This window comes from Lissotriton helveticus, chromosome 7, assembly GCF_964261635.1.
Source record: "Lissotriton helveticus chromosome 7, aLisHel1.1, whole genome shotgun sequence".
In the NCBI taxonomy this organism is placed as follows: domain Eukaryota; kingdom Metazoa; phylum Chordata; class Amphibia; order Caudata; family Salamandridae; genus Lissotriton; species Lissotriton helveticus.
Genome location: NC_136068.1, coordinates 1,757,710,027 through 1,757,735,658, shown reverse-complemented (window position 1 = coordinate 1,757,735,658; position 25,632 = coordinate 1,757,710,027). Strand labels below are relative to the sequence as shown.

The window sequence follows — 25,632 nt, the reverse complement described above, 5'->3', positions numbered from 1 at the left end:
AAGTCCCAGGAACAAAGGGACTTCACCCCCAGCTTCACTGAACTCTGCTGAGTGAGTTCTGTCCTTCCTAGAGTGCTTGGAACAGTTGTGGTGCCTCTGGAAGTTGTACCGGTGCTGGGAAGCTGGAAACCAAGATTTGAGAAACTTGCTACAGAAAAGTTATTGCATCGCTCGCGGAGCGCATCCCCAACAGTGTGAAGAAATTCCCGCTGCTACGGAGGTCGAGATCGTTGCAGAGCCTGTTGCCGCTGTCAGAGACGTTGCACCCTTCGTTTGCGGGACGCACCAGACCGGTGCGGGAAGATAACCATTGCTGCGAGTGTCATCGCAGAGCCAGTCATCGCTGGGTGTGCTCGTCACAGCGCTTGCTTGCGGACCGCATCAAGTCACTGCGAGTGTCGTCGCAGAAGCCATCGCATCGAGGAGCTGCCAGAGAGAGATCCCCGCTGGTCTGCGTATCGTCGCCCCGGAGATCGTCGCAACTCCAAAGATCATCGCATCGTGCCTTTGCGAGAGAAAACTTCCTACGAAACCTACGCACCGGAATTCATACAAGTCAGCCTTCTTACCCATACAGACCGGATTCGTCGCAACACGCCTGCTGCTACAGCGGGGTTGTCGCATCGCCTCCCCAGGTTCTCAGGAGCAACGCATCACTTGTTTTTCACCGCACCAGCTTCTGCTTTGGAACTTTGTCGCTTTTAAAAGGTACTGTGGGCAAACGTGACGCAACTGTGAACTTTTCACGCAACTGTAGATTATTTTATCGCAACCTTAAGAACGCTTTTGCAACCATATTCTTGAACTGTGTATGTTGGATTTTTGTTGTTTTGGTCTTGTGTAGTTTAGATTAAATACCTTTATTTTTCTAAACTGTTGTGGAGTCAGTTTGTGGTGTTTTCACTGTGTTACTGTGAGTGTTGGTACAAATACTTTACACATTGCTTTTGGATAAGCCTGACTGCTTGTACCAAGCTACCAAGGGGGTGAGCAGAGGTTATCTAAAGAGTGTTTCCTCCTTACCCTGACTAGAAACAAGGATCCCTATTTGGACAGTGGTACCTACCTCTGCCAACTAGAGACCCCCAGTTCTAACACGTAACATACCATTCAATGACAAGACATACCATTTAATATAATGACAGATCATACTATGCAATAGCAGGCTATTCCATATGTTACACTGAGAAGCAATACCACAAAGTCCTATATAATAATAGAGCATACAATAACATACAATAATAAGCCATATCATACAACATAACCCAAAAACAAACCCTTTACTTAGCGAATGATACTTCCATAGGTGAGACCGATTGGTTTTGCCAATTCTTGTTATTTCATTATTTTAACTTTTTAAGATGGATTTTCGATGAGTGTAGGTCAGGGATCAGCCTGCTGTTCAGTAGTAGTGTACAGCAGCATTCATGGTCAATACTATGTAGGTTTACAAAGATTAGAGAAGACAAGTACACCATTATTTCATGAGTCGTTAGATCAGCACATTCACTGCCTAGGCCCATTACATCTTCTCTGCCATCAAATTCTATGTGGTTCGCCCACAGTTGTCGTAGGGACTGATACACATACGTTTTTAGTCATGTCAACTTCACTGTAGATCTGGAGACCGTCAGTCACTGTTTCCTTTTTATCACCAGCTTCGTTATTAGCATTCCTTGCCCTGCATTAAAAAAAAAACACAAATGTAATGCCCGCCACAAGTTGATTAATCTGTGACTGCTAGTGCGAGACTTGTAAAAAGTATTTATATCAGTGTGCTTTTACAGCACAGTACGAATTAACCTAGATTCACTTCGGTGCGAACATATCACAGGGTCCAAGGGCGCATGATGGGAGCTTGCATTCATGCATGAGCGTTGGTAGGCATTGTATGCATGTTTGACCTGAGGTTGAGGAGTGATGGAGTTGACATTCAGCAGCCTGTAATAGATATGTATCTGCATGTATCAGAGTCGGACTGCCACAACTTTAGTAGAGTGTATCAATAGTCAGTATAATTGCACATGCATTCATGTGTGTACGCTTAAGGATGATTGTTTCTATACAAATACATGAAAGTTCGCAAACAGGAGATTCAGTGATCAGCTCAGCTGCCATCCGGGCCAGAGCTTGCAACAACCCCACTCCCTAACGTGTGGTGTAATCCCAGAAGAACTCGAAACTGCCTACGACAAAACCACTTCATAAAATCAGGCCCCAACCCAATGCTCTCATTTAACAAATACCAAAACTGCAGGCTACCTGGACATCAATATCAGCTAACGCAGAAGGGAATAATCTTCTCTCCAACATCCAAACAGGATTCCAGACTTGCAGGAGCACAACATTTGCAAAATGTGACTATATCAATTCTCCAGTGGTCTTCATGGAGTTGCACCACTTCTGCTGCCTTATCACTCCGTCGTCTTTGACAAGTTCCATGTTTCCATTCTGCTATGTATACCAGGATCTATAGTGAAGGTACTGTCCCTCGTTGGATTACTTCCTTCTCGGCTAAGTTAATCATCGTTCTAGCCTTGTCCTCATTATGCTCCAACCCATTTACCTCAACTGCAGGAGCACGGCAAGGTTCTATCTTCTTACCTTCTCTTTACCATATACATTACACCACAGCCAGTGCTGATCTTCTCCCCCAACCTAAACTGCAGCATCCATGCTGATTGCACACAAATTATGGTAAAACTTCAAAACTCACCCAAGTTGGATTATTGTGTGATGGGCCAGTGCTTTCTAGTGGTAGATCAAGGGATGTGAACACATTACCTAAAACTGAATATGTCAAACAATGATATCTCTGCAGAATGGACAACTTGTCACCCCTACCATCTGTTTGGCCCACATCCTATCCCAGTGATAATGTTATCCTTAAGTGCATCAGGTTACAAAGTGGTTATTTTAAACAATGAGATGCCTTTGTCAAATCTCACTTTGCTTATGATTTGACCCAATGGTGCAAACCACCTTCAGCACAGTACTTTCCCGACTTGGCTACACCAGAGCTGTACATCTCAGAGCATGCAACTAAGTGATTGAGAAATTAAAAAGATTCCAGAGAGAAACCCGAAAGCAGTTGTGAGATAACTCCTTACACCTAACATCAGCTCACACATTTCATCCGCCTTTCAGTCTCTGCAGTGGCTGCTGATGACTAGACATATAATGTGCTTTAAAGCATTCACAGCTCAAGTACCAGTTTTTTTGGCAACATCATGGTCCTATAGCACCTCACGGCTCTTCAATTTACTCTACTCTTGTCTGTCCAATAGCAATCTAGGGCTATTCAATTTACTCTAGTCTTATCTGTACTACATCAATCTAGGGCTCTTCAATTTACACTACTTATATGTGTTTTCAGTAGCAATCCAGAGCTCTTCAACTTACTCTACTCTTCTCTGTCCTATTGCAATCTAGGGCTTTTCAATTTACTCAACTGTTATCTGTCCTACAGCGATCTAGGTTTCTTCAATTTACTCTACTCTTATTTGTCCTATTGCGATCTAGAGCGTTTCAATTTACTCTATTCTTATCTGTCCGACAGCAATCAAGGGATCTCCAAATTACTCTACTGTTATCTGTCCTATCACACTTTAAAACCATTCAATTTACTCTACTATTATCTGTCTTTCTACTAAATCTTTTACTGGAGGAAACTCCTTCAATTCCAAACAGCTAGGTTATGGTACTTCCATTTATAACTACTATGTCAAAATTAAAGCCGAAAAAAGGCTAATGCTCTACAAACATGAGAGTGTCTATACTCATACTATTGCACAAAAGCTCATTCCTAAAGCAGAAATGCCTTTGTACCAGACACCTTCTCATAGGTAAATGTACCCTCAACACCCTGCTGAATTTACAACAATGCCTGCACTCTGAAGAAAGTGTCCAAAATCTCAATGAAAATCTGAGAGCTTTGTGGTAACATCAGGAGAATGTGCTCGATAAACACTCCAATACAACACAGATAATTCTTACAGGGATAAGAGAACACAGATGAAATGTAAACCTGTGAGGGTTAGAATGCACATACATGATGATTTATATTCACTTGACATAGTATGAATGTAAAGGAAGGAAGTATTGCATACATAATCAAGAGACATGAGTGTATATGCATGTGGTGTGGCGGATACATCTATGAGGGTTTAAGTGCGCATAACTGAATCTGAATGTACATGTCTGGGGTTCTTATGTGTCTGCCTATGGGTTTGTATACATATGCGAAAGACTGAACACACAGGAACAGATGTTTTCATCCATAAGCTTCATAATTTAATGCATATGCAGAAAGAGTTTTATATACCTGACTAATGGATTGCAGAACAAATCGCACAGTTGTGCATAAGTGTGAATGGGTTTATAAGCTATTGTTTGTTCATGCACGAGGGTTATACGCTTATGAATGACTGCAGAATCAAAAGCTCGGAATGCACGTGCTTCACAGTGTATAAGTTGTGCATGAGATTTGCGATTTCAAGCTCTTGTGAATGTACATGGCCGAGGGCATAGGGGTTTGAATGCACATGAATAAAGATAATAATTTGGTATGTTTGCATATGCATTTCCACTTGTTTGAGGGATTGTAGAAAATTAAACTAGTATTGGAGTAAACTTGCATCTGCGTCTATGTGGACATGGTTGGATAGCCTGTGTCACACCTGAGGATTTCAAAGGGGATTTAATGCACATGGATGAGAGTCTGTGTACACACATAACACTTTTAAAAAGGAGGGGGCAAGATAACTAGAGTAGGTTGAACCTGGAAGAATCCAATTTCATTGATTTGTACACAGGATTAGATAACTGTAGATTTGGTTAAAAGGTTTCCCTAGAATTTAAAAATGAGGAACTCACCTTCTGACCCTGTTACTCATCAGCCAGGCCAACAAGCACACCCCTGCTAGGACAAGAAGACCTGCGACTGCTCCCCCTATCAGGGGCACAAGGGGCAGTTCTGTGGTTTCATTATCTGAAAAGAGAAAGAAAGATATCTATTTATTGCATATGCCTATTCGCATTCTACCTTCAAAAACTTGGAGAGTACGCACAATCTCAACACCCATGTAAAATAGTAAGCATAAAACAAACCAGGCTTCTTAATCCTGAAACAGAAATAGGGTAATTGTGAAGATGTGAAAGCATGAAAAACAGCTAAAAAGAAGCAGAATATAAACTAGCAAAATCGCTTTGCTTTCTTTGTGTCTCTCCTTTCAATCCTCGGAATAGAAGATATATGCATTCTCTATTGAGTGTAAGAATGTTATGTACTTGCTCAATTGTACCCTCACTTAGGTGGAACTGCAATGGTTGGTGTCAGAAGATGAACTTCCAGGTCTAAGTATGGGGAGCGTGTCCCAAGGTATTTCAAGACCAACAGCTAATGAAAATCAAAGAGGCAGATCCTTTGTCACCTCGATAACTGCCAGAGATATTACATGATGGCAGCTATGGACTCTCGGAATTAAGCACTTTATTTTGCAGCAAACATTCGACCCCCACCCACTCATCTCAAACACTTCCTTCCCTACATTCTTACTAGTGTTTCAACAATGGCCTTACTATGCATCAGCAGTGGTGGCTCCTCCGCTATGGAGGGGAAGCGCTGCCCCACTGCTTTTAAGCAGTACATTGTAGAAATATAAAATTATATTAACTTTGCGTCATCATTTTATGGTTTGTGCTGCTTTTAGGGCGGGAGGGTGGGGCTCCTCTGCTCGTGGAGAAGGGCAGGGCAGGAGTGGTTTGCCCACTCCTAAGTACTCAATGATTGTTTGGTCGGCCCTTTCGGGCTGCCCAAACCAGTCATGCGCACTTTCCCCATTCTCCATGCAGGTTGCATTATAGCCTGCGTGGAGAACATGCCCAGGCCCCCATTCACTGGTTGGCCATCGAACCAGAAAGCTCAAAACCAATCCCAATGCTGCTTTGCAGCATTCTAATTGGTCAGGGGAGCCTGGTGCTTACTAATCATGTTGCATTGCAGCGCTGTGATTGGTCAGTGGGGGTTGCTGTGCTTCCTGTTCCTCGAGTTCCATGAGGAGAGCAGGAGCAGAGATGCGGGACCCAGCGGCAAGGTACGTTTATACATTATTTCATATTCACCCCCTGCATGACCCCGCCCCCCTGCGTGACCCTCTGTGCAAACCCCCCTGCACCCACCCTGCCACCAGCGAACCATGCCAGCTACCACTGTGCATCAGGTGCACAGATCGAGTCTGTGCCATTATACTCCTTCATCGTGTGCGCTCAATTCTGACTGAAACAGTGCCCTTATAATGGAAATAAATGCAGTGCAGTAATGAAAAAACCTGTGCTTAAAACTTTTCTTCTATTTGCCACTACAGTGTAAATTGTGGCAAAGTTTTCAGAGAGGGCTAAAACATCTCCCACATGATAGCACTCTTTGCATGTGAAAACATAGCATTCATAACAACACTTTCGAACTGCTCAATAGACATAATTTGTCACAACAAAGTGCATGGTTGAGTGGTGAGTTATAGTTAGTGTAGTCTGGTTAGCAAGCTGAAAGGAGGATGTAACAAGGTATGCTACTCATAACAATTTGAAGGTGGTGGATAAATTGCAAATGAAAGCTATAACTATACATTTTTTTTAAAGTTTCTGGAGTTTAAGTTTTGTTTGTATACAGAAAAAAGGTTTTCCTAACTATAACTAAGCTTTAAGTTTTGGTCTTTTTCATAATTTTTTTTTTTTAATTTGTTAATCAAAATTGTTTTAAATCGTAGAGTCCAGTGTCTTGGAGTGTCATACAGTGATGGACAGTGTTGTAAAGTCTATTATCCTAGAGTGAGTACGGTAGAGTGGAATAGAATAGAGTAAAATAGACTGTCGCACATCTAAAGGGTGAGGAAAACCAAAAGGGAATAGCAGAACCCATCACATCAAGCATGACAATATGTAGTATATTAACATACATCATCCCACAATGAGAGTAATGAATTGAACAGTCAGTTACCACAGAAGTTTTGTGCTGTTAATTTTTTGGTTTTCCTCACTCTTTTAGCTGTTGACAGTGTTGTTACATAATGGTTTGAGAGTAGACAATCTGCATCACAAGATAGGTAAGGCGATGTTATGTGTTTTCCTAGTGGGAATCTATAGGTAATTTGCACCACATCTATAAACGTACATTCTATTTTTTTTTTTACAAATGTATACAACATGAGAGAACTAAAAGTAGAGCTTGATTAATGTTAATACTGTCTATTCTTTTCAGATAGATTGTGGACCCACAACTCGTACAGCGAATTGATGTATCTGACAGGCTACTCTATTGGTGGCTGTTAGAAATGGTGTTTCTTTTTGGCTAGGGTATGCACTTAAGCCAGGCAGAACCAGACACTCTAGTCAGGGTAAGGGAGTTATCTCACACAAGATAACCCCTGCTCACCCCTTGGTAGCTTGACATAGCAGTCAGGCTTATCCTAGGGCAATGTGTAAAGTGTTTGCGCAACACACATACCCCCAGATGCATCAACAACCCAATTTGCGATTCCTTAATAGCGAAAAATACCGATTCGCTATTAAGGAATAGCAAAATGGAATGCATCAAGAAATCACTTAAAAAATAGTGATTTCTTAGAATTCCTTAATTGTGACTCGCAAATTGCGAGTCGCAATCAAGGAATACCTCCCCATTCATTCATATGGGCCTAGAGGGCCATAGGAATGAATGGGAAGACAATCTCAATTTGCGAATCGCTAATTGCGATTCGCAAATTGAGATTGCAATTTCAAGGGTGCAGGGGTGTCCAAAGGACCCCCTGTTTCACCCCTGAAATTGATATGTGCACATATGTTGCGCACACACATGTCCTTAGGGAATGTGTGTGCGCAACATGAAACTTAGAAGAATGCACTTTAGTGCATTTTTCAAAGTTTTTGCAAATTACCATGAAGTTGTACTTCATGGTAATTTGCGTGCCCTATTAGCGAATTCGCTATTTTAAAAACTTTCTTGCATTACATGTAAGGAATCTCAATTTGAGATTCCTTAAATGCAAATAATCGCAATTCAGCAATTTCTAAAATTGCGATTTTTGCATTTGGGATGATGCATCCCAAATGCAAAAATACCGCTCGCAAAGGGGCAGATTCTGAGAATCTGCCCCTTTGCGAGCAGATTTTTGTTTGATGAATCTGGGCCATAGTCACTTGCCAGGTCAACGTGGCAGTTTACAACTGTGCATGCAGACACTGCAGTGGCGAGTCTGAGATACATTTACAGGGCTACTCATGCGGCTGGCACAACCAATGCTGCAGGCCCACTAGTAGCATTTGATTTACAGGCCCTGGCACACTCAGAGCACTTTACTAGGGACTTACCAGTAAATCAAAATAGATCAATCATGGATAACCAATAATATTCACAAATTACACAGAGAGCAAATGCACTTTAGCACTAAACAGCAGTGGTAAAGTGCCCAGAACCCCACAGCCAACAAAGGCAGGGTCAGGTCAGAAAAATAGGCGGCAAAAGGAAAAACATTTTGAGATACACCTGCAAAAAGGGCCAGGTCTAACAGTGGCCAGTATATTTTGTTTTATTTTCTTGATGTATTTATTGCAGAGTGACTACACTATTGGTCCTGAAGAATGCCCCTAAACCCCAGTTGGGGTCTCCCCAGGGCAGAAACATGTTGACCTTTTGTGTGGGTAAATTTGTTGATAACCTCTAGTCCTCTATTACTTTTAATGCTGTCCCAGAATGCCACGGAATAAAAGTTATTTGGCCTTGGGTAGACCATTTTACCTGTTACCTTCTTATGCACTCTTCCCCTCACTCACTCTCTCCAATTATTGTTCCTAATAATTTTCCATAACACCTCAGCTCCTCCTCACTCTTTGAGAAGTCGTAACTCACACCAGTGACCTTGGGGTCTCGGTGTGAGGAGTAGACCCAATGATGAAGCATGTCATCTTTGGATGAGTGACTTATCTCATCCTGAAAGAGGCTCTCTCCTAAGAACAATTGAAAGACTTGGTTCAACACTTAGACTGCCACAAGATTGTGGACAGTGTCTCCCTATTTTCTACCAAACATACCTTTTGTGAGATTCATATGTAGTTAGGGAGTAGTACGTCTTAGGTTGGGCTTCTCCCACTAGATCCATTTTGATTGATACAGTGGAGTGGTCTACAGTGGAATGGTGTATAGTGTACAATGAGTGTGTGTGTGTGTGTGTGTGTGTATATATATATATACATAAATATATATATGTGGAAATTTTGAAAGGGCACTGCAAAACTCACTGTGAGTAGAACAATTGCACACTACAATCCCCAGCATGCAGTACTTACTGAATGCACCTGTTGTTAATTAAAGAACAAAATAAAAAACATGCTGGGAAGAGTGCCTTTTCTTTAAACTATGTATATATGGAAACCAAATCCTGGATTGAATAAAGCGAACTCCTTCACCAGGAACGGACCACCACAAAAGGTTTTTAAATTCAGTGCAATTTATTGAAGCCTTCTCACAACATGACGCGTTTCAGCCGGGTTGCCCCGGCCTTGATCACATCAATATATATATATTCACGCTGCCAATTCTGTCGATTCAATACAGAAATTCGGGCACACAGGAAGCATTTATCGATGTTGTTTATTCAGCAAATGATATGAGAAACAGATGCGTTTCGGATATACTCCTTCGTCAGTGTTACATCAGTTGACAATCAAACACCATTTTTAAACTGTCACTGGAATGACAACAGCGACAACGGGTTAGCTTAGCAGGGTCCTTTCAGAAACGTCTGCCATCTTAGCCTAGTCAATGTCAAAATACATACATGTATATGCGTATTGAATTTACTGGAGGGTATGGCAAAAAACACAGTTTTGCTCTTTAAGTCCACTCAAAGTAGTAAACATTAACGGACAATGCAAAAAATCCCGCCGTGGATCGGCACAGGTCCACATATTTTCGGAGCCACGTGTAAATAAAGTTACTTTCAAAGTATAATGAGAGAGAAATCCCCACTCAGATATGCCCTCTAAGTGGACGATAGAATATAGCCGTGTAGCGGCATAACCAAATGACCGTTAGTATACAAATTTGATGGAAAATATCATATATATTGTTATATTACCCCCCACCTATGAACTTCAATTGCAGAAAAAAAATGTTTCAGAAAAAATTTAGACTAGAGAATAAAAACGGAGCATTGCAGTCTCATAAATACATCATTCAATATGTCATAACCATATACAGATTCAATGCAGTTCAAATTCAATGGAGAATGGTTGTATGTGGCTATCCCAGGTGAACTGTTAATTCCTCGCTACTGTTTAACTCATAAGGTGCCTTGGTTTGTAGGTCTATGATACAGTGAGATTCTAATCTCCTCAGTCTCTGTAGCCTGTTTCCCCCTCTCGGGTTTATTGGAACATGATCGACGCCATAGTATTGGAGAAGCTCTCTATTGCTTTGATGTTTTAAGGCAAAATGCCGAGCTACGGGGACCCCTTGGTCCATTACCTCTCTGACCTTCTCCGTAGCTTTGATCAAGGCAAGCTCTGTGCTGTGTTCAGTACAGAAACCAAAATGTGTGGAATCTAGCACATTATTGAGCTGAATAAACTTGCTAAGTTGGATATTCTTAGACTTCTCGATCAATTTGGCCGGTCAGCGGAAGACTTGATGCTGATTTCCAGGACCTGGGAAACTGCCCGGCATTTAAGATGGTGTTAAACAAAGGAGTAAGGATGGGAGCCAATGTCCTCAGGCATGCTTTTGATAATTGAGACTGGGCACAGGTCCATAGGCGAACCGGATCGAGCTGACTTTAGGAGATTGACTAGATCTTGCGTCTCAAGCGGTGTAAAGCCCTCTAACAAAGCTTCAACATTTTTTGCACTGGGCCCTGATCTAGTTGCGATCTCCACCTCATCCTTCTGTTGTTGCGAAAAGGACGAAAAGATGGCTTCCACCTTATTTCTAAAGAAGAGGGCTAGTGATTCACAAAGGGAGGAACTGCTAGGAGTGACAGCTCTGTCAGGGTTCGTCAGCTTTGTAATAGTTTTAATCAATTCTTTTGATGAGAATTTGGCCTGCATCTGTTTTTCAAAGTATCGGTTTTTTAGTCTCCATAAGTAAAGTTTTGTACTTTGTAAGGCTTGTTTTATAAGCTTCATTTTCGTTAATATTGTACCACTTTCTCCATGCCCATTCAAATCTTTACAACACTAATAGCTTAAACTCTCGCAAATGCAAGACTTATTGCACTGCAATAAAGGGCCTTCTCGCCCGCTTGTTAGATTTTAAATATCAGAGAAAGAAACCAGCCTACGACATCTTCAAAGTAGTGATAAATAGTGCAGTAAAGAAGATGTGTAAGTGTTGTAAATTACACAGACACAAAGTGTGAAGTGAGAGTTACATATGATCTGAGCTATAAACACTAACAAAGCACTCCAACACCTTCCACTCTGTAATTACACTTTTGCGGCTCGGGAGGAAGTGTGGGAGGGGGTCTATTTCCTGCCCTCTCTGTGATTTTAGTGTGGCACTGCGTAATGTCATTGCTATATGTAGCCTAATAAAAAACACTCCTGCTGTAGTAGGGCCCTGGCTTCACCTCCTGGTGTGGGCAGGCTGTGCTTTATGGCAGGTATGGAGGGAGGGATGGTCTCGGCTGCAGCTCCGGCCTGCTATTACTAGTGAGTGGGAGGTGATGAGGTGGTGGTATTGGTTTGGTATTAGCAGTGGTGGTATTCGTGGTAATATGTGTGGTGGGGGTATTGGTGGTGGTGGTGATATTGGTGGTGGTATTGGTGGTGGTGGTATTGGTGGTGGTGGTATTAGCGGTGGTGGTATTGGTGGTGGTATGGGTGGTGGTATTAGTGGTGGTATTGGTGGTGGTATTGGTGGTTGTGGTGGTATTGGTGGTATTGGTAATGGTAATGGGGGTATTGGTGGTGGTGGTATTGGTGGTGGTGGTGGTATTGGCGGTGGTGGTATTGGTGATGGTGTTGTTAATAAAACAGGCTTTAAAAACAACCTGCCAGGTGGCTTTAGTATAGATGACATGTAACACAGTGCTGGTGTTAGCTTCAGCCCATTAGCTCACAATTATGTGCTACCTGTAATTCATATGGCTTAATTTGTTAATCATTTCTAAATCCATTTTACTTGGGGGATTGAAACAGAAATAAGATAATGCCAGGTTAAAGTGATTGAAAGCTGGCGCTCATGTTACGGGGGCAGCCATGCTGCTCAAGAAAACACACGCAGTTTAAGCTGAAGTAGTGCATGTCCGGCCTGCAGTAAGAGAAACTCAATAAAGTAAATAGTGCATACAGACTAAATAAGAGGTCACATGTATCAGCTGAAATAAAGAGGCAAGTAGCTATGGGAGGTTACAAATGAAGACAAGGCCGTACTAAGGAGGGACTAACAAGCCTATTAACAAATCCAAAGGCAGCATTTACGAAAGACATTGACACAAGCCAATGAAAAATATGGGCTGAGAGCTTCTCTCCCACACTCTACTAAAGCAGCTTCGCAGAGAGAGCAGTGCATGTACGCTGGGGATCAGCAAAGGGAGATTAATGAAGAGAGTGTATCTCCTAGGGTAGATGTGGGGCCCAAGCAACATTACATGAACACAGGAATACATAGAGGATGAGAGAAGGGCTTCCCTTTATGCAGAATGGACAGAAAAATAGGTATGACACATACAGCCCAATGAGAGGAAATAAGCAGAAAGGTAGAGGAGCCCAGGTAAGGACAGAGGCATACTAGAGGAGGACTGGGATTGTGAGGGGTCAATAGAGGAGAAATAGGAGCACAGAGCGTGAGGGAGCACTAGCAGAGCAGTAGATAGGACCAAGATGAAAGACCTACAGAATTAAAGTGATTCCAAAGTGATTCCAAATGGCAGTGACATAGTCAGGGTTGGAAGACAAAGAGGGAGCACAGAGCAAAGGAGGGAAACCAACACGAGACTCATTAGAAGCTGGTAAGAGCCAGGGTATGACAAGAGGTTGTAGTGAATGTGTGAGACTGAGTGAGAGGAAAGGGCCAGAAAGAGCGGGGAGAACACAGAATGTGAAATTGGGTTAATTGTAGGAACTCATGGTGAAAAGTGAAACAGGGCAGGGGTGAGAGAAACAGTAAGATTGGGGATGGTGGGCAGAAAGAACAGGCAGGAGTATGAAATGTTTCAGAGAGAGACTCTTGGAATCCAACCATGGGACAGAGGCTGGAGTATACAATGCCACCTGAATAGAAGAGGAAGACAAGAGTACACAGAGCAATGAATCTTTGGACTTGGAAGTGGGTATTGATGGGAATGACAAAGGAGCAGGAGCAGATGAAAAGGAGGATAAAGGACATAGCAAAGAAAGTGAGAAAAGCAATAAATAGAATTGGACATGGGGCCAAATAGGAGAAGTACATAAAGTTGTAAGACATGGAAATGACTGATCCATTGTAGGATGTCACCTTTTACTGAACACTACAAATGCAGGCCAATGAATATATTGATATATTAAAGTTGCTCCATAGAGTGACAGGGTGATAAAACAGGTTTCAATCCCGAAGAGAGGGAACTGGTCAGATCCCAGATAGACCCGAACAATGATAATTTATTTATTTGAGTTTTATATAGCGCTGCCTAGACCCGGGTGTATCAGAGCGCTTTACATAAGCTTCCACAAAATTACAACAGTTACAAGTTACATCAGTTACAAGAAAAAAATTCAAGAGAGTCGGAAGATCAAATAAATGGAGCTTAGAAGGGTAAGGGAGTGAGGTAAGGTGAAGGAGGGAGAAAAGATGGAGATATGATGGATGGAGAGACGAAGGAGAGTCTGCCCAATGTCCACCTGGGTAGGTGAAGGCCGAAGGGGGTAGTCCACAGCCCATCTCCTCTATAGCTATCAAGTAGCTCTACTGGGCATTGGCCAGAAAGCTAGGTCTCCACGGTCAGATGAAGGTTCACAGATTCGGTATCCTGAATGGTAGGCCAGATGGGATAATGCTTGTGTGACGCCATTCACTATTTAAGCCAGCAGAATTTGTGAAAGGTCACCATAGAGCAATTTGGATTTCTTCAAGTATATTGAAGTGGTAAGGAGAGCCAGTGTCAGTTTGGCAGACTGGCCTGGGTGTGGTACGATGCAGAGCCGTCTCTCCCCCCCCCTCCAGCGCCTTGAGACCCTCATGGGTGAATAGTTGCGCTTTACCAACCCAGGTTGATGGATTGAATTCTGGTTGAGGAGAAGGATGAACCCAATGAAGTGGTGGGGGGATTTGGACATTGAAGCATGGCTGCTGTACAGACTCCAGACTCCAACAAGGCACATGTCATTAGTGTATACAGTGAGAAATAATTAGAGATAGGTGTCAAAGGGACACGTGGGGGACCCTTTAACACAGTTCGCATAGAGTACATGATGATATCCCTTTTAGTAACAGTGCTGAAGGAGATGGCAGGCAAGTGTTGCTTTATACACCAGCTATTGTTTTGTCCAGAGGGGGTTCAGTGAATGACTTCACTGGCCAAATGAATGTACAGGACGAATACATTATCCATGACACAGCAATTGCACTGGTATATAAATATAGGCATGGAAGTGGACGAGTGGGAGGAAGATGTCTCACAGACAGGTTTATGGAGTTCTGAAGTTGTGTTTGAAAGACACAAGGGAAGGTAAGTACAGGACACACTCATTGAAGATGCGAGGGATAAATGAAGGTCTTAGGATTAGGCTTCAGTGAAGTAAAATGTAAGGAAATGGGGAGGTGGGGAAGTGACTATATGTGGTGTGACTTGAGACTGGTGATGAGGCAGTGAGAAATGTGCCCAATTAGGTTCTATTCTCATAAGCTGAATTGCCCTGAACTCTATCTAGGAAGCAAGAGATATGGATGTGTGGGGGTGTTGGGGAAGTGGAAGGAGAGTGTACTGTGTGGGGGAGGGCCTGAAGAAATATCTCAGAATGTTTTATGTTGTGGCAGCATGATGGCTCATAGAATTAGTACAGAAGGAGAGAGAAGTGGTCCTGAACTAGGGGAGTGCAGGACAGTGGTGCCTGGTGAATATAGAGCTCTGTGGAGCGTAAATACCTTCTCCAAATTTAAACATTCAAGCATGCAAAGCTTGAGAGCCCATACTGCTTCAAATGTACTCCCCTACAAAACTTTAACATAATCAATCAATCAATCATTGACACTTATAGAGCGCGCTACATACCCGTAGGGTCTCAAGGCGCTGGGAGGGGGGGGGGGGGTGCCGCTAGTGCTCGAACAGCCAGGTCTTCAGCTTCTTCCTGAAGGAGAGGTGGTCGTGGGTCAGGCGCAGGTCGGGAGGGAGGGAGTTCCAGGTCTTGGCGGCCAGGTAGGAGAAGGACCTTCCTCCTGTAGTCGCTCTTCGGATGCGGGGGACGGCGGCGAGGGCGTGGTTGGCTGATCGGAGGTGGCGTTTGGGAGCGTAGAAGTTGACTCGGCTGTTGAGGTAGCTCGGGCCTTGGTCGTGTAGGGCTTTGTGTGCGTGGGTGAGGAGGCGGAAGGTGATTCTTTTGTTGACGGGGAGCCAGTGAAGGTCTCTCAGATGTCCGGAGATGTGGCTGGTTCGTGGGATGTCGAGGATGAGTCTGGCTGAGGCGTTCTGGATCCGCTGGAGTCTCTTCTGGAGCTTGGCGGTGGTCCCGGCGTAGAGGGCGTTGCCGTAGTCCAGTCGGCTGGTGACGAGGGCCTGGGTGACGGTCTTCCTGGTCTCGGTGGGGATCCACCAGAAGATTTTCCGTAGCATGCGTAGGATGTTGAAGCACGCCGAGGAGACGTTGTTGACTTGCCTGGTCATGGAGAGGGAGGAGTCCAGGATGAAGCCCAGGTTGCGTGCATGGTCTGTCGGTTTGGGTGCGGTGCCCAGGGCGGGGGGCCACCAGGAGTCGTCCCAGGCGGAGGGTGAGGAGCCCAGGATGAGGACCTCCGTCTTGTCCGAGTTCAGTTTCAGGCGGCTGGTCGTCATCCACTCGGCTACCTCTTTCATCCCTTCGTGCAGGTTGGCTCTGGCGGCGGCGGGGTCGTTCGTCAGGGAGAGGATCAGCTGGGTATCGTCGGCGTAGGAGATTATGCTGAGGTTGTGTTTGCGTACGATGGCCGCGAGGGGGCTCATGTAGACGTTGAAGAGGGTGGGGCTCAGAGATGATCCTTGGGGGACGCCGCAGATGATTTCGGAGGCCTCTGACTTGTACGGTGGTAGACGGACTCTCTGTGTTCTTCCGTCGAGGAAGGAGATGATCCATTCCAGCGCCTTGTCCTGGATTCCGATGTTGCTGAGGCGCCGTACTAGGGTGCGGTGGCAGACCGTGTCGAATGCCGCGGAGAGGTCTAGGAGGATGAAGGCCGCTGTTTCTCCATTGTCCATCAGGGCTCGGATGTCATCGGTGGCGGCGATGAGGGCGGTCTCGGTGCTGTGGTTGGCTCGGAAGCCGGACTGTGAGGGGTCGAGGGATCCGTTCGTCTCGAGGAAGGCGGCCATCTGCTTGTTGACGGTCTTCTCGATGACTTTGGCTGGAAACGGGAGGAGCGAGATGGGGCGGTAATTCTTGAGGTCGGTGGGGTCCGCTGTTGGTTTCTTGAGTAGAGCGCTGAGTTCGGCGTGTTTCCAGCTCTCGGGGAAGATGGTGGTGTCGAAGGATGTGTTGATGATGTCTCGCAGGTGGGGTGCGATGACAGCGTCGGCCTTGTTGAAGACGTGGTGAGGGCAGGGGTCGGTCGGTGATCCGGAGTGGATGGAGTTCATCGTGCGGATGGTGTCTTCGGTGCTGATCGGGGTCCAGGCGTGGAGAGTGGTGGTGGGGGGTGGTTGTTCGGTCATGGTGTGCGTTGGTTGGTTGATGAAGCGGTTGTGTATGTCCGCGATCTTGTTGTGGAAGTATGAAGCGAGGGAGTTGCAGAGGTCTTGCGATGGGGTGATGTCGTTGTTTCCTGCGCTGGGGTTGGAAAGCTCTTTCACGATGTTGAAGAGTTCCTTGCAGTTGTGTGCGTTGTTGTCCAACCGGTCCTTGAATGCTGTTTTCTTGGCGGCGCGGATCAGCTGGTGGTGTTTCCGGGTGGCAAGTTTGAAGGAGGTCCTGTTGTCTGGTGTCGGTTCCCTTCTCCAGACTTTCTCGAGGGCTCGGCAGTTCTTCTTGGAGCTCTTGAGTTCGTCGGTGAACCATGGGGCCTTCTTGCTGCCGGGTCTGCTAGGCGGGGTCCTCAGTGGGGCGAGTTCGTCCGCGCAGTTGCTGATCCACTTCGTGAAGTTGTCGGCGGCCTGGCTGGGGTTCGCTGAGCTGGCAGGAGGGTGCTGGCTCAGGGAGGTGGCGAGCTGGTCTGCTGTGATCTTGTTCCAGCTTCTGCGGGCGGCCTGTTGCTGGTGTTGGTGGGTCGTTGTTCTCTTGAAGGTGAAGTGGACGCAGCTGTGGTCCGTCCATTGAAGCTCTGTGGCGTGGCTGAAGTCGATGTCTGTGCTGGAAGAGAAGACTGCGTCGAGTGTGTGTCCGGCGAGGTGGGTGGGGGTGGACACCAGTTGCTTGAGTCCCAGGTTGGCGAGGTTGTCGAGCAGGGTGCTGGTGTTGCGGTCGTTGTTGTTCTCCAGATGGAAGTTGAGGTCTCCCAGGAGGATGTAGTCAGCGGAGGGGAGGGCATGCGGGCTGACGAAGTCGGCGATGTCCTCGCTGAATTGTGTGCGTGGTCCAGGGGGTCGGTAGATCAGGGTGCCTCTGAGGGTGGTGTTCGGGTTGGTGTGGATCTGGAAATGCAGGTGTTCGGCGCTGGTCAGAGTGTTGCCGGTGCTGGTCGTGAGACGGATGGTGCTCCTGTGGATGATGGCGATGCCTCCCCCCATCTGGTTGGCGTTTCGGTCCCTCCGGACGATCTTGTAGCCCTCTGGGATGGCGATGGCGATGTCAGGAGCTGAAGAGGCGTTCATCCAGGTCTCCGTGAGGAAGGCAACGTCAGGGGCTGTGGTGTCTAGGAGGTTCCAGAGTTCGATGGCGTGTCTGTGGACGGAGCGGGTGTTGAGCAGGATGCACTTGAGGTGGGTGCTGCTGGTGTTCGACTTGGCGGGTGCTGGTGCGAGGCAGGCCCGGGTGCAGGTGAACTTGCAGGCGTGGCAGCTGAAAGGTCCGTGGGTACGTCGTGGAGTGGCTTGGTGGCAGTCTGGAAGTCGGCCGGTGTTGAGTGCGATGAGAGTGGCGGCGGAGTACGTCAGGCGGGTCGGTCGGGGTCTTCGGGGGCCAGGGGTCCTGGCACTGGGCGCGGTCCGGTCGCGGACGGGCGCAGACGGGCTTACCTTTGGCGCGCCTTCGGCGCACAATCGGCGCACCCGCTGCGCGTTCGCACGGTCGCCATTTAAGGCGAAGTGCGCGGGTGGGCGGAGCAGCTGGGAGGCGGGAGCGGGGAGGGAACAGAAGAGAAAAGGGGCGGGGCCAATGGCGGTGGCGGGAAGCGAGAGCGGAGGGCGGCGAGGTAGGCGGGCAATCAGGAAGGAAACTGGACACGGCACAGAGGATGCAATTTAAATTAACAGGCACAAATGGAGGGCAAAACGATTACCATTATGTAGGGAACCTTGATCCTTTTCTATCCAGCCAGCGACTCTAGAAGGTACGTCCTCCACAGTGTTCAGCAAGTTATCCAGTTTGGCTTCCAACTCCTCCAGCAGGGATAGAAGGATAATGTGCGGCAGGTTCTCCGAAAGCGGTTCCAGGTCCTGGTTTCTCTGAGCATCATTTAGAGATCTTGAAGCTGAGACGTCATGAAGAGGTAAAGATGGGAATGTGGCTCTTACAGATTCACGTGAACACTGCGCTGTCACTTTCTTTCCTGGAGCCCGTCTTCTCCCCATTACAGTATTTTGATTTTCAAGTGTCTGAAATTTGCCCGGACAGCAGGTGAAAAACAGGGACCGTCCAGGCAAATCCGGGACGCCTGGTCACCCTACCTCTGGGTCCTTCTCAGACTCTCCCTCCAAACATAAATAGGGCCAAATTAGTAATTTTGAAGTCCAACCTCAATATAAATTATTTTGAAATGTAGAGATTTTGAAAGGGCACTGATAACATAATTTTTGTGGTATGTCAGGCATGCCTTACCTTTCCTGGGTGTATTAGGAGTTACCTCCTGGAAAAAATATACAAATATAGTTGTGAAACAATAACATTTCAACAGTTTAATTGTTAAAAGTTGGCTAAAGAGCTATGTTAAGAAAAAAAGGTTAATTTATGTCCGGTGCCCTAATGCCTTTCAAAATGATTTTATAATCTTTCTTTACTTCACTTTTCCACCCAGTCCCTTCTAAGTAGACTCAGTCATGTCTTATGATATATTCTGGCTGGAAGGGGCAAGGTGAACAAATCAATGTTATAAATACGTTACGATTACAGTCCATAGAGAGGAAAGTTAGTCACATCTTAGAGACTTAAACAGCAGCTGTACTGCATACAAGCTGCTGACATCAATCTTACACACTCAGAGCATATTTACAATAGAAGTGATGGAGTGCTGCGTTAGCCTTCTTGGCTTAACGCTGCACTCCACCACTTCTGAAACGTATTTACAACAATATGGTGCAACCTTGCATTTCCCCCTGTGCTGGTGCTAATTTAGGTGCCTAGCACTAGTGCAGGCAGCCTTGCACCATAGTGCAAGGGTGTCTTAGTTGCAGGCTAAGATTGTTTATGTGTAGGAAGGTGACCCTTCTTGCACATAAGCAATCTTTAAATGGCATTTTGTAACTTCTATGTGTGCTGCTTAATGTAGCACTTATAAAAGTTGCAAAGCGTCAATTTTTTAAAAATATTGTTTATGTGCAGGAAGGGACACCTACCTGCACATAAACATTCAAAGGCCTTTTGCTGTTTCCATGTGTGCTGCACAACGCAGCACACATGGAAACAGCAAAAACGAGGAGAAATTAAACATTTCTCCTCGTTTAGCCAGGGTAAGACCATGTTTTCCTGGTTTGGTGCTGCCTCATATTTAAGCCACCCTTGTAAATATGGGACAAAGTCAAAATCAATGAGTGTTGCGGTGAAACGCCCACAGCAACACCCATTGCCCACCCCTTTCACGCTAAGGGCCCGATTCCGATCTCGATCGGAAAGCCCTAGAGCCGACTTGGTTTCTTAGAGCTTTCCAAAAAACTCTTGCTCCAGGGCTCTAAAACGCCTGAGTACAATGCAAGTATGCGCTGATGGACTCGGGTTGCTCGGAGCCCCATTAAAGTCAATGGGAGCCTGCTGTACGTTGCGTACATAGGCTTCCATTGAGAAAAAAGTATGTTGCGGAAAAGGGCACCCCCTGTCATTGGTACGTGTTGGTGCCCCTCGCACCGCACATTCATGTGTTAGGGGACCCTTGGGTCACCCCTATGACCCAGTTGTAGGGCTATGGGTGAAGGGGGTCGCGCTATGGCCTCCGAAGTCCCCTTCCCAAAGCTTTCTAGAGTCAGAGGCTCTGAGTCGATCCGGCTGCTCGGTACATGCATCGTACTTGGTCGCTTGGAAATCGACCCATTGCGCTGCATGAGTTGGCCATGTTGTAGTCTTCTGGTGGGCTTTGCTGCCGGGTATGGGTCGCTCAGAGCATGAGGCGATATGCACATCATACTCGCTCGCTCATACGGCGGGACGAGTCTGTCAGAAATCACACTCGCGACTCAGACACCTCCTGACAGATGCCGTCAGGAGCCCCTGCGAGCAAGATTGGAATCGGGCCCTCAGTGTAGAGTGAAAGGGTGCCTTATTTACAAGGCAGCGTTAAGCCACACTAAGTGGCTTAACGCTGCCTTGTAAATAAGGTGAAGCCCTTATTACCACTACAACATTACAAAAAGTGACGTTGTGGTGGTGATGGGGGCTTGTAAATATGCCCCTTAGTGTTCAGAGAGCGGAAGTGATGATTTACAAAACATTATTAATATTAATTATGAAGGTATTCTTGTAAGTGATGAAATAGTAACCATAAATGAAAGCACCCTTTGGTTCCAAAGAACCAACATAAGCAAATTCTCTTATATTCAATTCAATGTGAACTGATCCTACATAAGTATCAATTACAAATAAGTGCCAGAATTGCTGTCACTTTGTCAGTGTGCCAGTTTCTGAAAATGTGAACATTTCACCTTAAAATGAAAGCACATTTTGGATCAGTGGGTTTGATTTTACCAAACAGAAGCTTGTAATTTTAAAAAACAACTCTGCAATTTTGTCCCAAAATATATGATTCCCATTTTTAGAAAATTAATTTTTAGACCCCAAATATCAGCTTGGCATTGTCATAAAACACCCACTACTGTCACACATGGAGAGATTTTGCTTTTCCGTTTAATATCACCAAATAGCCGATAAACCAAATAACAAGGAAAGGGTTTTCTCCACAACCATGAAAATGACAGCCAGACTTATGCCAAGAATATCCTTTATAAGCCAAGGACGGGCTGCTATTATTCCACAGTTAGACACATTTGTGTGAATAGTGACCACAATATGTGGTAGATGGGCCACAGAAATGAAGATATGATAGCATGCCACAAAGAATTTAGACAATATGTCACTGATGTAGCACTAGATTATGAAGGGTGGCTTTTGTGTATCCAAGAATGCTCATACATATGCCACTGTTGGACTTCATTAGGTACGGGGCTTCCACCAGACACACCACATATTCATACACTTACTCCATCACATACAGTTGGGTGACTGTAGGATTTCAGTGCCTTCATCACAGCAGCTCCATGGGGTGCATAAGATTGTTCAGAGCGTTCCTACAAAACTCATCGGTGCCTGTAGAGGTTCTGTTGTGTGCCATCAGTAGCTCAATTGCTCGACTGCAAGAGCCACATTAACTGGCAGCATTGAATATTTTCAGGTCAGGTGGGTGAGAGCAGAATATGTGATGTTACTATAGTAGGTCAGTGTTGTCCCTGCAGCAGCTACAGGAGGATCCTGCTGGGACTCTACTGGGTGTCTGAAAAATCTTAAGTACCTACATTCAATCTGGCTGCTGACATGAGCTGGATGAAGGGCCAGCTTGAACTCTACTGACACATGAGAGAGATGATTTGGGTGTCTTCTTGAGCGCAGTGAAGTGCTTGAATGCAGTGTCTGCCTGAGCCCAGTAGGCACCTGAGTGGTCTCCTTTATGCTGTCTGATGAGCTCAGTGGACAGCCTGGCAAACTCACTTGGGTGCTTGCATGACCACAGTGCAGTGACTGCATGAGCTCAGCTTAGAGCCTTGTAAACTCACTTGGGTTCTTGCATTAACACAGTGCAGTGACTGCATGAGCTCAGCTTAGAGCCTTGTAAACTCACTTGGGGGTTTGCATGGAAATAGTGCAGTGACTGCATGAGCTCAGTGGAGAGGCTGCGTGAGCTCGCTTGGGTGCTTGAATGAACAAAGTGCAGTGACACCATGAGCTCTGAGGAGAGGCTGTGTGAGCTCGCTTGGGTGCTTGAATGAACAAAGTGCAGTGACACCATTAGCTCAGATGAGAGCCTGTGTGAGCTCGCTTGAGTGCTTGCATCAATTCAGTGCAGTGACTTCATGAGCTCAGTGGAGTCTTGTTCATTCACTTGGGTGCTTGCATAAACACAGTGCAGTGACTGCATGGAATCAGTGGAGAGTTTTGTGAGCTTGATTGGGCACTTGCATGAACACAGTCTAGTGACTGCATGAGCTCAGTGGAGAGCCTTGTAAACTCACTTGGGTGCTTGGCTGGACACAGTGAAGTATTGTATTTTATTGTATTGTATACAGTATTTGTAGAGCGCAACAATCACCCAGCGGGTATCTTGGCGCCATAGTACATGAATCCTCATCGAGCAGTGGGGAAAGAACATTGTAGACTGATATGGCAGTCCAGCCTGCCAAGCTCGGAAAAAGCCATATAAGATCTTAAACCAACATGGCAGTTCCAGCCTATCAGGCTCTGGGAAACTGCCATGTTTTGATCTTCTTCCTAAACTGTAGAAGATCCTGCAGCTGTCTAAGTTCTAAAGGAACGTTGTTCCAGACCTTGGCAATGGCCGAGCTGAATGCCCTGCCTCCTGACCTGACTCTTCGTTTTTTCTGAACTTTCACCAAGCAGGGGGTGACAGAGCGAAGGCACCTTGTTGGAGTGTACCATGCAAATGTCTCTTGGAGAGGTGTGGGCCCAAGGCCATGAAGGGCTTTAAAGACCAAACACAGAGACTTAAACTGGACTCTCTGCATTATAGGTAACCAGTGAAGCTCTGCAAGGCCCAGTGAACCTGACGAGCGTTGTGGTTTCATCAGTGCCAGTTTGGCAGCCACGTTTTGAACTCTTTGGAGGCGCTCAATCAAAAATGTAGGAGCCTCCAACAGTAGAGCATTACAGTAATCAAGTCTACTGATGATGATGCTACCAATAACCAATGCTCTTGCCGTCTGTGGCAGCAGCGGAAGGATCTTCCTTAGTGCTCTAATCAGAGAAAAACAATTCCCCACCACCTTGTTTACATTCGTTTCCATGTTTAAATTCATGTCAAACATCACTGCCAGATTGCGTACTCCTTTAACCGGAACCAAAGTGGACGTATTAGGAGAGGGCCAAAAATTGTCCGGAAAAGGGGAAGGAATCCTCCCCCCGGTGCAGTATAAGACTTTAGTCTTGTCTGAGTTAAATTGAAGTGAGTTGGTTCTTAACCAATGGGCAGTGTCCTGCATGCAGTCATGAAAAGTTGCCAGAGAAATCGACTGATTGCCCTCTAGAGAGAAGAGAAGTTGGGTGTCGTCGGCATAATTCACCACTTTCACACCATGCGCCTTTATGATTCCAATCAAGGGTCTCATATAGATATTAAAAAGAATAGGGCTTAACGCCGAACCCTGAGGAACGCCATGGTGGATATTGGAGAATTTAGACTGATACGGCAGGAGGGAGACCGCCTGACATCTGTCAGATAAATAAGAGCGAAACCACTCTAGGGCCGTCCCTGACACCCCAACTTCTTCCAACCTGGTCAGCAGAATGCAATGGTTGACCGTATCGAAAGCGAAGACAGGTCAAGCAATATAAGAATGCCTGATTGTCCCCTGTCTGCCCGCATTCGGAGATCGTCCAACATGGTCACCAGAGCAGTCTCAGTTCCATGGCCAGGTCGGAAGCCGAACTGAACGTAATACAGCCTGGAATTGGATTCCAAGAACTGCGCCAAGGTATTACTGACCAGCCGTTCAATGATTTTAATCAGGTAAGGTAGGAGTGGGATTGGTCTAAAACTGCCCGCGCAGGACTGGTCAAGTGTCCTTTTTTTCAAAAGTGGAGTAACCACCACCTGTTTCCAGCATGCTGGCTCTAAGCCAGAGGTTAAGGAGCTGTTGCAGATCAGACACAAGGTAGGAAAAACCTCTGGGCCCAGCTTCTTCCATATTTTATGGGGCAAGGGGTCTAAAGGGGACCCTGAGTACACACTCATGGCAGTCCTGTTTAAAATCTCCTCCGAGGGTGGCTCAAAGTAGCACGACGAGGCCAAGCGGCCTAACTCTGCCCTTTTATCCTTCCCTAAATCTCGTGACTCCTTGGTTTCATCAATAAGATTTCCTTTCATGGGTGGATAATTCCTATTCAGTCCATCAATGATATTATTTATTTTATCCATGAAGAAAATCGCCAGACTATCACTCAGCGCTTGAGTTGGCAGAATTTTGGTCTGTGTACAATATGGGACCGTCATATCTTTCATTATTTAAAAAATTGTTCTAGAATAGTTTTTTGAGTTTAGGATAATATTAGCAAAGTATTCAGATTTGGCCAGATTAATTCCCTTCCTATATTCCACTAATGCAGCCCTCCAGGATGCTTTGTCCTCATCTGAATGGAACTTCCTTCATTTGCACTCAGGCTGTCTACAGGTCAATTTTAAAGATTTAAGATGGTCATTGTACCAGCAGGCTGACGGCCTGCCAGTCTTTTTGCAGTTTTTATAGGGGCAATCTGATCAAGTTGGCTCTGAATCTGATCACAAAAGTCCATATAATTATCTTCCACCGTTCTATCATTATCAATGTAATTTGCAAAGGAAAATATTGAGGAAGAATCAGTCTTTTTTTTAGCAATCCTCTCCAATCTCTACTCTTGAACATCCTTATTTCTCTAATAGCAGGTCGAGCCGTTCTAGAGTCAAATATCTGAAACTTAATCAGATGATGGTCGGACCAGCCAACCGGAAGAATCTCTACTGCGCCCAAGGCCTGTTCTTTGAAGAAAACCAAGTCCAATTTATTACCCCCCTTATGAGTAGATTCATTAATCCTGAGATTACTATATCCAGAGTCCAAGTTTCCATTACACCAGAGTTTAAAATCACTCAAGAGAAGCAGGTTGGAGTGGGTAAGAGCCATATTACAAATGATGTCTATGAGTCCCTGTAGATGAGGCGAGCTCACCACTCCTGGGCTCTGTAGCAAATAATGTCCACCAGTAAGCAGCCTCTAGGATCTTTGAGTGAATAGCCAAGACGTTTGAAGCCTTCGACTTCGTCCATCTCTAAATTGACCAAGATCCAGCATCTCCTTGAAAATTATCCCTACCCCACCTCCTCGTCCTCTAGCTCGTAGTTTGTGTAAAATC

General features: G+C 45.6%; 1 protein-coding gene across 1 annotated transcript in view; it reads right to left on the bottom strand.

Moving 5' to 3' along the window:
* The window catches only part of LOC144769682 (myeloid cell surface antigen CD33-like), a 113,240-nt gene that overhangs the window by 11,365 nt on the left and 76,243 nt on the right, over positions 1-25,632 (bottom strand). Inside the window, exons 4-5 of the mRNA XM_078653874.1 lie at positions 4,876-4,990; positions 1,591-1,681 (exon numbers count right to left, since the gene is read on the bottom strand). Of these exons, the coding sequence (XP_078510000.1) occupies positions 1,591-1,681; positions 4,876-4,990 (206 nt within the window). The remainder of the gene's footprint in view (positions 1-1,590; positions 1,682-4,875; positions 4,991-25,632) is intronic.